The sequence below is a fragment of the Mesocricetus auratus genome, unplaced genomic scaffold, assembly GCF_017639785.1.
Source record: "Mesocricetus auratus isolate SY011 unplaced genomic scaffold, BCM_Maur_2.0 Super-Scaffold_100691, whole genome shotgun sequence".
NCBI classification, from domain to species: domain Eukaryota; kingdom Metazoa; phylum Chordata; class Mammalia; order Rodentia; family Cricetidae; genus Mesocricetus; species Mesocricetus auratus.
The window spans coordinates 58596465-58608776 of record NW_024429267.1 but is presented as its reverse complement, the minus strand read 5'-3'; the positions used below and the strand labels follow the sequence as shown (position 1 = coordinate 58608776).

The following is a 12312-nucleotide window of genomic DNA, read 5'->3' as shown; positions in this document are numbered from 1 at the left end:
CCCCAGAAAGCTCGAGAGGGGGAGGCCCCTTTCACAATAAAAGCCCTACCCGCTTCTGGCCAGCCGCAACCGCCTGGAGCCAGGGCCCGGGTACTGGGAAGGAAAGGGTCCCCGGCGGGCCGGGGCCGAGGCTGGGCAGCTGGGCACAGAGGAGCCCAATCGCGCCCCTAAGGTGTGCGTGTGCAACCCATGGGGCGGGGCCGGGCCGAGGATTCCCACATTGCCTCTCATCTCTGTGAAAACTCAGGACAGGTCTGTTAGTGGATGTCTCTGGTTGCTTTGGGCACAGTGCCCAGGGGCGGTTTGGGAGACAAATCCGTTAAGCCCGGAATGAGAACCTCATTCAAGGGGCCAGAGTAAGGAATCAACAGTGGATACCGACCTGGCCACTGATAGTCCCTTCGTGTCCCCTGGACCAGCTGCAGTGGGGCCCAGATGTCGGATGCCCTGGAAATGGAGTTAAAGGGGTTTTGAGCTGCCATGTGGGTGCTGGGAATCAAACCCCGGTCCTCTGCAAGAGGAGCCCAGTGCTCTTAAGGGCTGAGTCATCACTCCAGCCCCATCTCGTTTACTGTAATTAACTTGATATAATCTAGGATCAGCTGGGAAGAAGTCTGTGCGTGCGTGCGTGTGTGCGTGTGTATGGGGGGAGAGTGGGTGTCTAGGTCAGGTCGGCCTGTGAGGGGCCTTCCTAACTGTACGGAGGCAGGGAGCTGCTCCCCGAGTGGGCAGCACAGTTTCCCAGCCTGGAGCTGTGGACCGGGAGTCAGCTGAGCCTCCAGTGCTGTGCTCTCGACTGTGGATGGGGTGTGACTGGCTGCTTCCAGTTCCTGCAGACTCGGCTTCCCCTGGGTGGTGATGAAATGTAACCCGGATGTTTGAGTGAAATAAACCCCTTTTCCTTGAAGCAGCTTTTGTCGGGGTGTTTTTTAATCCAACGACGACAGGGAAGGAAACAAAAACAGTTACTTCATGTAATGCTTTCATATACTTTTAATTGCATTTTACTCAGTGTGTGTCTGTGTGTGTTGTGCGTGTGTGCACGTCTGTGAGTGTGTGGACTTGGCGGTCGGAGGACAGCCCGCTGGCGAATGCTCTCCCCTTCCAGCATGTGGGTCCCTCTGTGCAAGGCCATCGGGCTTGGCAGCAATCGCTTACCTGCTGAGTCATCCTACCACCCTGGTTGTGATATTTTTACATTTTATTCCAGTATTCTCAACGCTGATCTCAAGTAAACTCTACCTCACTGCTATCTACTAATGAATAAAGTCTGAAGCACCTGTGCTAGCACACGGAACAAAGTGACTGCTCTTACAGAGGACCGAAGCAGTCTCCAAATCCCGGCACTCATGTCCCCTGGCTCCCTCTGAACTCTGCATTGCACTCACCAGCACGGGCACTGAGGAGCTTCCAGGTAGGCAGGTGGGGTTGGGTCCATCTGGGCTGGTCCCAGAAGCGAAAGTACGAGAGATGCTTTTAAACAAAGATTAGAAGGGAATGGCGCCTTTGTGTGGCCGACATTCTGAGCTTTGGTTTAGCTTTGGGGCCCCCAGCCTTGATCTCAGGGTGAGACAGAAAACTCAGTTTGAGACAATGAGCATACATGACCCCACAGTCTAGACCCTTCTTCACCAAGAGCTATAGGCCAGTGCTTAGAGCTTCTACCTTCACAGCCAGGCCGATCCCACCTCTCCACTGGGCTTCTTGAGGGCACTAACTGAATAAGCATCCTCCTGCCTCCTGCCAGGCGACAGCGCAGAGGGACTCTGGTCACCACAGTCCTCATCGCCTCCTGCACAAGGCTGCCAATGCAGCAGGTGCTGCTGCTGCAGCTTGGATTTGGAAAATCCCCCAAAGCCTACGTGTTAAGGCCTGGTCCCCGGGCAGTGCTGTTGGGACAGAGGAGCATATTTAAGAGATGACTCCCCTGTGGCTCTTTGGTCACTGGGGGTGTGCTCTCGAAGGCGATGCGGGACTGCAGCCTCCGGTCTGTGAGCCCCGCTTCTGTCTTACCAAGCCGTGCAGCCTCATTACAAGTAACCCCAGCCCCTCTTCTCTTTCTAAACTGCCTCCAGTATCTTATCAAAGTAATGGCGAGGGTTAGCGGGGCTGGGATCCCAGGCTGAGTAAACAGGGGGAAAGAAGCATCCACCTAGGCATGAGAACTCGGGCTCATATTCCCAGCACTCTGGAGGCTAAGGCAGTGAGATCACTGCAAGTTCAAGGCCAGCATGGATAATCCAGTGAGCCGCAGGCCAGCCTAGGCTACAAAGTGAAACCCTGTTTCCCAAAGGCGATGGGTGAGAGGGACACCAAGAGGGTTAACCAAAGCTAAGGGTGTATGAAGAAGCCTTACGAAATCCTACCAGTTTCGTACTGGGGGATTCACACTGTGGAATTTGATTCAAAAATCATAGGCAGTTGTGATTTCCCCGGTGTGGGTGCTGGGAGCCAGACTTGTGTTTGAATGCTTAGACCTAGTTGGTGGAACTGTTTGGGAAGGATTATGGGTGTGGCCTTGCTGGAGGGGTGTGAGCTTGGGGCCATCTCTTCTCTTCCTTCCCTCTGCCTCGTTTTCAGACAAGAATGCAAGCTCCCAGCTCCTGCTCCGGCACCCATCTCCCTCCTGAAACCATGCCCCCACCATGACTGTCATGGACTCACCCTCTGAAAGACCCCAATCAAATGCTTTCTCTTATAAGTTACCTTGGTCATGATGCCCCTTCATAGCAGTATAAAAGTAAGACAGTGGCCAGTGCTCTTAACTGCGGAGCCATCCCTCCAACCCCAAATTTCCTCCAGTATACCGTAGCAACCTAAAGGTCGGGGCGGGAGGTGTGTGTTTACAATTAGCCCTTTGAAATATGCATCAGAATTTGCTATATTATTCTCTCCTCTGGGACTTCTGGTGAGACTCCTTGGGTTATATGATCTTGGAAGATAGGTTTCTGGGTGGCAGGTGGCAGGCAAGGTCCAATGGAGGCTGTGTGCTTCCTATACGGTGGCACCGAGTAAACACCTGCACTCCAAGCGGGGGAAGGGAAGAACGGGGACAGTCGTGCATTCTCGTCAGAGCAAAGCAGCAGACTCCAAACTCTGCAGATCCCTGAGTCTGCACTTAGGACTGGTGACAGAATCATCTAGGCTCCGGTGGGCTTTGGCAGGCAGTCCTCGTCCTCTGTCCCTGCTGCCTGTGCACCCAGAGCCTCTAGGGCCAACTCTACTCCATGCCAGCATTTTCCTTCGATGGGCATCAAGATGCTGACAGGTCTAAGATCCTGGGAGCGCTGTCTTCACCCTCACAGCTTCAGAGCGGCCTCTCTGCAGATTCACACTGACACACTGTCTGGCCTCAACAGTTTTCTGCAATCTTGGAACTGCTTCCGGTATTTCTCCCTGACTCTTGCACCTTCCATGCCTGCAAACCGGTTCCTTGCAGACAATGATGCTAGCTTCTGCTGCCCCCTAGGGCTGGAGTCTGGGACTCTGAGATCACTATTCCCTGGCCTTGCATGCCGACAGTGCAGAAATTCTTCCCTTAGCTTTGGTTTTTTTTTTTTTTTGGTTTTAGGAGACAGGGTTTCTCTGTATTGTTTTGGAGGCTGTCGGTCCAGCCTGGCCTCGAACTCACAGAGATCCGCCTGCCTCTGCCTCCCGAGTGCTGGGATTAAAGGCGTGCGCCACCAACGCCCGGCTTCAGCTTTGGTTTTAAGCAGGGCATTCAGCGGTATTATGCTGTGCTTTCTCCTTTCTAACGAGTCAGCATTTTCACCAGACTTTAATTAATGAGTAGGGTCCTGCCCTCTCCAATAGTGCTGATTTCCTTTTAGCCATGACAGCTGCTCTCTTTAACAAATGTAGCTACTTTGGAAGCTGCGTCGTGTAACAAACTCTCAGTTCCTTCACTAGACTGCATTTTCCAGCTCTCTGTTCCACTATTTGCTGACTGCGGACCTGGATAAGACAAGTATCCATGCCACATATGAGATGCTATCTTCTCTCACAATTTCTGTCACCAAGTTAGTCCTTTTCTCATACTCAGCCGCACCCAAGTTCTTGGGACATGAGCAGAAGATCCCATCAATTTTCGACACAGCCTTTAGCCCAGCTCCCGATGGAGTCCTTGTTCACACTCTGGAAACATAAGGGGACGTCCTCATTTTTCTCAGCATCTTGGCCTTCTAAATCCCACCAGAATGGTCCATCAGCCTCTGCTTCAGTGTTCGAGGACTTTTCTACCCCCAGCTTCCAAACTCTTCTGCATCCCTCATGCAAACCGGTTCCAAAGGCCTAGGAACCACATGTTCAGATTTATCACAGCAACAGCCCCTCTTCTGGTATCGGTTTTACTGCCTTTCTCACTGTGCAGACCCGGCATCTTTAAGAGGGGCTTGTTTGGCTCCAGGTTTGTGGGCAGTCCAGCATACCAGGGAGTGCTAGCAGCAGGAGTGTGGGTGGTTGGTCACACTGTACCTGTCAGGAAGCTGTGAGTTACTGGCGCCCTCCTGCTCGGTCCGGAGCCCCAACCACACCTACCTCAGTGAGCCTAATAAATGAACTCACTCAGATGTGCCCAGGTTTCCATCCTGATGAGATCCCGTCCATATGTCTTCAGGAGAAGCAGTCTTGGGGATGCGCACATTTTATGAGTTATACCGTTCAAATGGTTGTTTCCAGTCTGTGCAGTGCCACCTTGATAATACAGTATTTTATCGAGAAACTTACACTATCTCAAAATTTATTTATAAAGGTTCAGTTACAATAGTTTTCCCCAAACAATTTAAACTAAGTGAAGTGACTGTCAACACTGCAGATACCTAAATGCAGAGCAAGTCTGAAGATGCATGAATACCAGTTGATCCTGACTTTGCTTTTAACTTTGAAAACATTCTATTCTCTGTGAATTTCACATCATGCACCTAATCCCACTCATCTCCCCATCCCTCCCTATCTGCCCTCCACCCTTGCAAACTCCCAAAACAATCAAAACTAACAAAAAAGAAAAAATGGGGAAAACTTACTGTGCGTGCTGCGGGGTGTCACAGTTTCAGGCGGGACACCCCTCTGTCCAGATGGCTTTGCTTGCGGATGTTGGTTGCAATGAGTCACTGGTCTGGTTCTGGGCCTCTGGCTTCTGCTGCTCTGTGGATACTGCATCCTCACTGGGACTCCTCTCAGATGTCCTGCTGTTGCTGCGTCATGGAGGTCTGCAGCTTTGGTTCTGCAGGACGGGCCCCTTCATGCGCTCCAGCAGCTCTTAAATGGGGGTAATGTTGGGCTGGGCCAACTCAAAGCCCTGGATCTGGGCCTGGGTGGTTGTTGGGTGGGTTGTCAGCCAGTTCCACACCCATGCCACCAGGGCCAGCTCTCCCACTTCTCCCAGGCGAGGGGCAGGGACAGGTCACCTGAGTTCCAAAGCCAGTGACAGGTGGGACCAGCTCTCCCACTCACACACTGGGGCTGGCTCTCCTGTGCCGCCCAGGCAAGGTGCAGGGCCTCTCCTGAGTGCTGCGGCCAGTGAGGGGTGGGGCCAGCTCTACATCTACACCTCCAGGGCCAGCTCTCTCATGATGCCCAGGTGTGCTGGGGGGGGGGCAGCTCTGTGCAGTCCTTAGACATCAACGTGGCCCCGGACAGCGGCCCAGTGCAGGAGCATCAGTAGGGGGCCATAGACATTGACCCAGGCCCCTGCAGCTGCAGGGCCACAGACTCAGACATGTCCCTCCGAGGCAGCACAGGCCCAGGCGTTTCCATGGCGTCAGGGGGCACCGACTACTCCTGTTTCTCCACACTCTCCACATCTGGTGTCTTGACAGTGCTCCGACAGGGCCCTTTTTCTTTTTTTTTTTTTTTTGGTTTTACAAGACAGGGTTTCTCTGTATTGTTTTGGAGGCTGTCAGTCCAGCCCGGCCTCGAACTCACAGAGATCCGCCTGCCTCTGCCTCCGGAGTGCTGGGATTAAAGGTGTGTGCCACCAACGCCCAGCCTTTTATTCTTTTTTTTTTTTTTTGTCAGGCTCTGCCTGTGCTGGGCCTCTCCAGCGTCTCCCATGCCTAGCCTGCCGCTAAGAAGCACGAGTCTCACTGAGTCGGTCTTCCTTATCATCACTGCCTCTCTGGGTGTCCTCCGCAGTCCACTCCAAGCCCCGTGAGAGCGGGGGGAGAGCAGGAAACTGCAGCTCCATATCCCAATGCCGAGAAGAGGGCTTGGCCCATGGCCATCACTGCCCTCACCTCTCCAGTTCCCCCTCTTGAACCAGTGAGTTTGAGTGATTCTCCTGCCTCAACGCACACCAAGTAAGCTAGGAAAGAGGTCTGCCACTACCCCTAATGTGGAGGGTCCTAAATAAGGATAGCATAATAGAAGCCATCTTAATATTCATACTGTATTCTTAGAGACTAACACTTAGTTAAGTTTCTGTTTATCTGTGTCTGCTTATCTTCTTGTACAGCACATTTTCAAGGCCTGCAGTCCAGGCTCTCCCACCCTTCTGCCATCTGGCCTGCACTCCAGACTCCCCCAGCTGCAGACTTGTGTCCTTGGAACATACCCTGCTAAGGAGAACCTCTGCTCCCCCGCCCTTCTGCTACCTGCCCTACTTAAGCCCTGCTGGTACTTTCAATAAACGAGACTTGATCAGAATACTGTCTTGTCTCCGTCTCTCACGTCTCTTGTACCCCCATTCTCACTCCCTCCCCAAGGGTCCCCGTGGACTGACCCCACGGGCCGGGGCACCCTAACTCCCAGCTGTGTCAGAACTGGAGGACAGGAGCAGAGCTGGGCCTGGGGGTACAGCACTCTGAGCAGCAGCAAGCCAGCATCTAGTCCAACAGGGGTTTCTGCAGCCGTACTCTACAAAGGACACACACAAAGACTAGAGGGCTCACCCAGGACTGTTTGCCACAGGCCTTCACTTAGCAGTCGATCCCAACTCGGTGCAGAGCCCACAGCATCTTAGATTCTCCGAGCACTCCTCTCGAGAAGTCTGGTTCAGTCTTAGGACCAATCTGTGGGCTGTTGCGTCAGTAGTCACACTTCTTTTTCTCTGGACTCCAGCCCAGACTTGAGAGAGACAGAGAGACAAAAGAAAGGACACGAGGGCCTGCTTTGCCTGTCATAATCAACAACTTTAATGAACTAAAAGCCCTCCATCTACTTGGATGGAGATATGCAGGACCACAGAAAACGGTGCACTTGGCAGCAGGGACACGGCTCAGACCTCGCCTCCCTTACTGCTGTCTTCAGCACCTGACTTAGAGGAACGCCTTCACTCTGGACGACTCTGCTTCAGCCATTAGAGCGTATTTTCTTAGCTTTGAGATGTACCCTAAAGGAGAGGGGGAAAAAAATCACACTATCTTTAAGCTACCTTTACATATTTCAATATAAAATAAAATTTAATGTTATCATAAAAAAGCAAAAATAATTTCCTTGTTCTTTTTGTTACTACACAAGATAACACTGTACCAAATGTATAGATGCAGTAACTTTGCAAATCTGAGAAATATTTAAAATTTTATTCTAAATATCCCTCTAAATAAAAGCATTTTGATGTACAAAACACTGAAGATCATGTAAGTAACCTCAATAAAACTCATTAGGGCACACACAAAAAATGTAAAGATGAAAACGGACAGGAGTTTCTGGGAAGACAAAAGAGATTAGGTAGTGCAGGGATATATTCCGGGTGATGGGGTAGAGGGTATGACCACAAGTAATGTACTCTGTATGAAATGTCATAGGAAACCCACTGTGTATGACTAAAATACATTAGAAACCTTCTCTTGAAAGCTGAAGAAATAAGTTAAATGGGAGCGCATAAAGGGTGTGACTCAGTGGTTCGGTACTTAGCTAACATACACCTGCAGGGCCTTAAAAATACACACACACTGAAGGAAGGTGCGGTCCATCACAGCTTACGTGAAGCAATGGGTCACAGAGTGAGCTAGCTACACATTCACATTTGCCATTTGAAGTTGGCGAATAACTGTAAGCAAGCCCTTCAGCCCGAGACCCGAGACCCAAGCAGAGACCCACAGGCAGAAAGCTTACCTAGAAAAGCCACATGGGCAAAGTTCTCAAGCACCACGTCCCTGTACAGGGTCTTCTGATTCAGTGCCAGGCTGGCCAGCTCCTGCTCTGTGAAGTACACAGCCACATCTTCGAAACCCTGAAACGACAAAGAATAGCTCTCCTGGCATCAGGCAGTCATGGGGAGCAGCTGTATACTGCTGAGGAAAATACAAAAAGCACAGACTGGAATGACTGTTTTAGAAAACTTCTATATAGCAGGTAATAAAACTAACCAAATGTGTCTTCCATGAGCTAGCAATCCACACACGCGCATGCGCGCGCACACACACGTGCACACACACACATATGCGCGCACACGCACACACACGCACACACACACCCCTATATCCATCAACAGTCAAGACTGCAGCTGGAGTGCTTGTCTAGGGTCTTAGGGTTAGTACGGCTGTGATGAAACACCACGAGCAAAAACAAGTTGGGGAGGAAAGGGTTTATGTGGCTCACACTTCCACATCATAGACCATAATTAATGAAGCCAGGACAGGAACCCAAACAGGACAGGAACCTGGAGGCAGGAGCTGCTCACTGGCTTGCTCCCCATGGTTTGCTCAGTCTGCTTTCTTATAGAACCCAGGACCACCTACAACACCTGTTTCACAGCATGAAGACCTGAGTTTAGACCCCCACCACCCACATAAAAGCTGGGCCTGGGGGCAGGTATCTGTAACCCCAGTGGTGGGGGAGGGCAATCCCAGTGGCTTAGGAAAGGGCATAAAATGGAACATTTCAAAGTATTAACGTAAGTGATGGCACATAAATGTATGTATTTCAAAAGTGAGCTATACAGTTAAAACATGTATGTAAGTTAAAGCTCAGTGAGAAATCTCTAAACTATATATTAGTGTAAATGCACACACAGGCATATGCTTGTATGTAAACATTTACACATACATGTATATATACAAGCACATATGTATCACTGTACGCTCACACATATATGTACAGATACAAAGACAATCCAGTTTACCTTAGGCTCTGCTTTTACAGAGATATTTTCCATCATAAAAATCTTTCAGGCCAGTAGAAAAATACAGGTTTAAAAATTTCGGGACCTGAGGGTAAACAGAGAAACTGTTACTAATAACAACTCTATTTCACTTCTCTTACATACACTCCTTGATCTCTCTGGTTCTGGAGGCCCTGTAAGTATTATTCATCACTTAGTTCTTGTCAGCGGCAATTCTAGTCTTAACAAACGTGACATAGCAGGCACATTGGAGAATGCAAAATGGAAGAACAGGATCATTCAAGAAAGGTGTGATGATAATATGTGCTGTTAAAACTGTAACTTCAGTAATCCAGAGACACCACCAAGGAAGGTAGGGGAGAACAGTGAGCAGAATGTTAGGAAAACCAGCATTTGAAACAGTTAAAACGCTAGAGACTCCAGATACAGAGAAGGAGGAGCTCTACAGATGAAATCCATTGAATGCTGGAAGACCTCAGAATCAGCCTCTCCCCATGCTACCTAATAATAGTGCTTATCTTTTTAGTAATACAACTCAAATAACTTAAAGACATTTTATCAGAGCTAGGTGGCGCACGCCTTTAATTCCAGCACGCTGGAGGCAGAGGCAGGTGCATCTCTGTGAGTTCCAGGACAGCCTGGTCTACAGAACTAGTTTCAGGACAGCCAGGAATACACAGAGAAACCATGTCTCGGAAAAACCCGAAGACAGTTTATCAGAGATACTTTCATGTTCTCTGAACATAAACTGCTTGCAATATATTTGTTCAATTTTATAACAATAGGCAGTGAGACGGAAAACACCGTGTTAAAGGAATCCATCCACCTTCACACCGTAATTTCAGACATTGTAGCATAGTGAAGCAAACCCGTTTCATTTCTTAGTTGTAACTCCCACTCTTAGCCAATTCATCCTTCTTGATAATTAGAAAGTAAGCGTGTCATTCAAAATAGTGGCTGAGCAAGATTTACGCTTTGAAGACAACACCCGGATAGTGCACCAACATCTCACATAAGCATGGAAAGAAGGCATGAGGAGCCGCGTGGGGACGTCTTCATACACGCACAGAAAACGGCTGTGCCTTGCACACACTAGACGCCCTGTTAAAAGCGCACTAATACACACATGGAGTGTGGACCCCACCTCGGTGGGGAGGAACTTGCACGTTACAGAACTCTCGAGTTGTGGGGCTGGACGAGCATCACGCCACGTCACACGCCAATCTCCTAGGAACCACTCAAAGACGAAGTGTTTCTGAAATCCTCCAGAGGGTCACCTCGGGCTTGAGACTGCGACAAAAACTTCATGTCCTCCACCAGCCCTGCCCTGCGCCTCTGGTTGGCCTGCTCTTTGGTTCTGCCAGAGCCTTCAGGGGGGACACACAAACCAGCCCTGGGCCAGCAGGGCAGGACCCCAGCGGCTCTTCCTGCCAGCATCTCAGCCACCCTCCTGCCCAGCACGGGCCCACAGCGGCCTCTCTATCTCTCTCCCCCCCCCCACAGCGGCCTCCCCTCCCCAGCTCTCTCTCTCTCTCTCTCCTCCCACCACCTACCAGGGGCTGCACGCGGCCACACCACGCAGAGCAAACGACCACACCACACCTACCCTCCCCAGCTGCAACCCCCGGGTTTTAAAGATCACCGGCCGGAAATGCGTCATCACGCCGCCGGCCAATTCCCCCCTCCCTGGGAGCCTCTCTAGGCGCCATGGAGGACCTCGCAGTCTCGAGGCTAGCCCTCTGGCTAGGAGAGCCTGGTGTGGAGCTCTGCCCCTCGCGGAGGAGCCCAGCTCAGGCTCATTAACCAAGAGACCTGGCTGGGAGGGAGGCAGGGCGAGAAGGACGGCGGTCTGTCCGCCGGAAAGCTGTCTGTCCACCTGACGGCCGACTGTCCTCCGGGACGGCTGCAACTAGCCGCCCCTGACTCCTGGGAGGCCCGGCCCTCTCGGCCCCTAGCGAGCGAGCGAGGCTGGATTGGCTTGGGAATGTTAACGCCTTCCGCGAGGCCATGTGGGCAGGGCGAGCCAGAGCCCAGGGACGAGCTCGCTCACTCGGTGGCCTCGCTTGCTCGTGCCACGAAGCCCATTGGCCTCAGAACGGTGGGGCAAGAGAGGCGGGCCGAGGAGGAGCCACAGTGAGGGAGCGGGGCTGGCTGCACGCGGCTGCCTTTGAAACCCACTTTAGACCTTCCTTCCCATCCCTGGGGCCTCAAGAGACGCCATGCTCAACTTGTGTTAGAGCAGCAGACCCGGGGAGACAAGGGCTGCAGCAGCGCCACGGGTTCTGCTTAAGGGAGGCACCTGTTGTGGGGAGGTATGGGGTCCCGGTAAGAACCAGAGCCACTTGTAGACCTGTGCGACTCTAAGAGTCAGTGAGGCTCTGGAGAAGAGAGACTGCCATCAGCCGCCCATGCTGCAGTTGCTTGGGAAGCCCAGCTTGCAGCAGGACCACGGTTTGCCAAACAGGATATTTTAGCAGGCAGGTGGTGGTGAGAGTCAGGGTGCCGGCTAAGGTGGTAGATGACCAGACAAAATGATGTCACTAGAGCAAATATTTCCTGTCTGTCGTTTTTGTGAAGATCTGGGAGAGCAGACTTCAGGCATGGTTTTCAGAGGGCTGCTCTGAGAGGTTGAACTGAGAGGTTGTCATGTTTGCTATTAGAACTTTTGGAGGGGGCAGATGCTGTCAGTGTGCCTTTTGGCCGTGTCCTGAACCAAGGGGTCCGGTCTCTAGGAGACGAAGGGGGTTGTGTAGTTGAGGTTTTATTTATTTTTATTGTACGCATCTGGGTGTTTTACCTAACTGCACGCCTGTGCACCGCCGGCATGCCGGGCCGGAGGAGGCCGGAGGAGAGCGTCGGACCTCTGGGATGGAGTCACAGGTGGTTGTTAGCCATTGTGTGGGTGCTGGGAACCAAAGCTCAGTCCTTGGAAGGAGCAGCCAGTTCTGCTAACTGCTGAGTTATGTCTCCAGCCCTGGGTTAGTTTAAAACACAGGGTGCAGGTGCTGGAGAGATGACTCAGGTTAAGAGGACCAGAGCCTCAGTTTCCAGAGCCTGTGTCTAGAACACCAAACATATGTGTGTATACATGTGAGGATACACTCACACATGCACATAAATAAAAATAAATGTATTTTTTAAAGATCGGGTACAGCTGGGCGGTGGTGGCACACGCCTTTAACCCCGACGCTCGGGAGGCAGAGGCAGGCGGATCTCTGTGAGTTCGAGGCTAGCCTGGTCTACAAAGCTAC

At 51.5% G+C, this 12312-nt stretch overlaps 1 protein-coding gene and 1 long non-coding RNA gene across 5 annotated transcripts; one reads left to right on the top strand and one right to left on the bottom strand.

The window, feature by feature from the left end:
* The first annotated feature begins 124 nt into the window (after positions 1–124).
* On the top strand, positions 125–7115 carry LOC121137508. Of its 2 annotated transcripts, none has more exons than XR_005874770.1 (3): positions 125–252; positions 1211–1414; positions 6452–7115. It is a non-coding gene; the product is annotated as an uncharacterized LOC121137508 (long non-coding RNA). The 2 variants fall into 2 exon arrangements; XR_005874771.1 differs by lacking the exon at positions 6452–7115 and adding an exon at positions 6016–6397.
* Positions 7107–10731, bottom strand: LOC106022149 (KRAB domain-containing protein 1). Of its 3 annotated transcripts, none has more exons than XR_001197191.3 (4): positions 10615–10731; positions 9062–9146; positions 8053–8170; positions 7107–7327 (listed from the first exon to the last, which is right to left on the bottom strand). XR_001197191.3 is itself a non-coding variant. In XM_021234243.2 (3 exons), exons 1-3 carry the CDS (start codon positions 9095–9097, stop codon positions 7254–7256), a joined length of 228 nt encoding a protein of 75 aa, XP_021089902.1. In that variant the 5' UTR covers positions 9098–9152; the 3' UTR covers positions 7107–7253. The 3 variants fall into 3 exon arrangements, 1 of the variants encoding a protein (XP_021089902.1); XR_005874769.1 differs by having other exon boundaries at positions 10668–10717; XM_021234243.2 differs by lacking the exon at positions 10615–10731 and having other exon boundaries at positions 9062–9152.
* Between the last annotated feature and the right edge of the window lie 1581 nt (positions 10732–12312).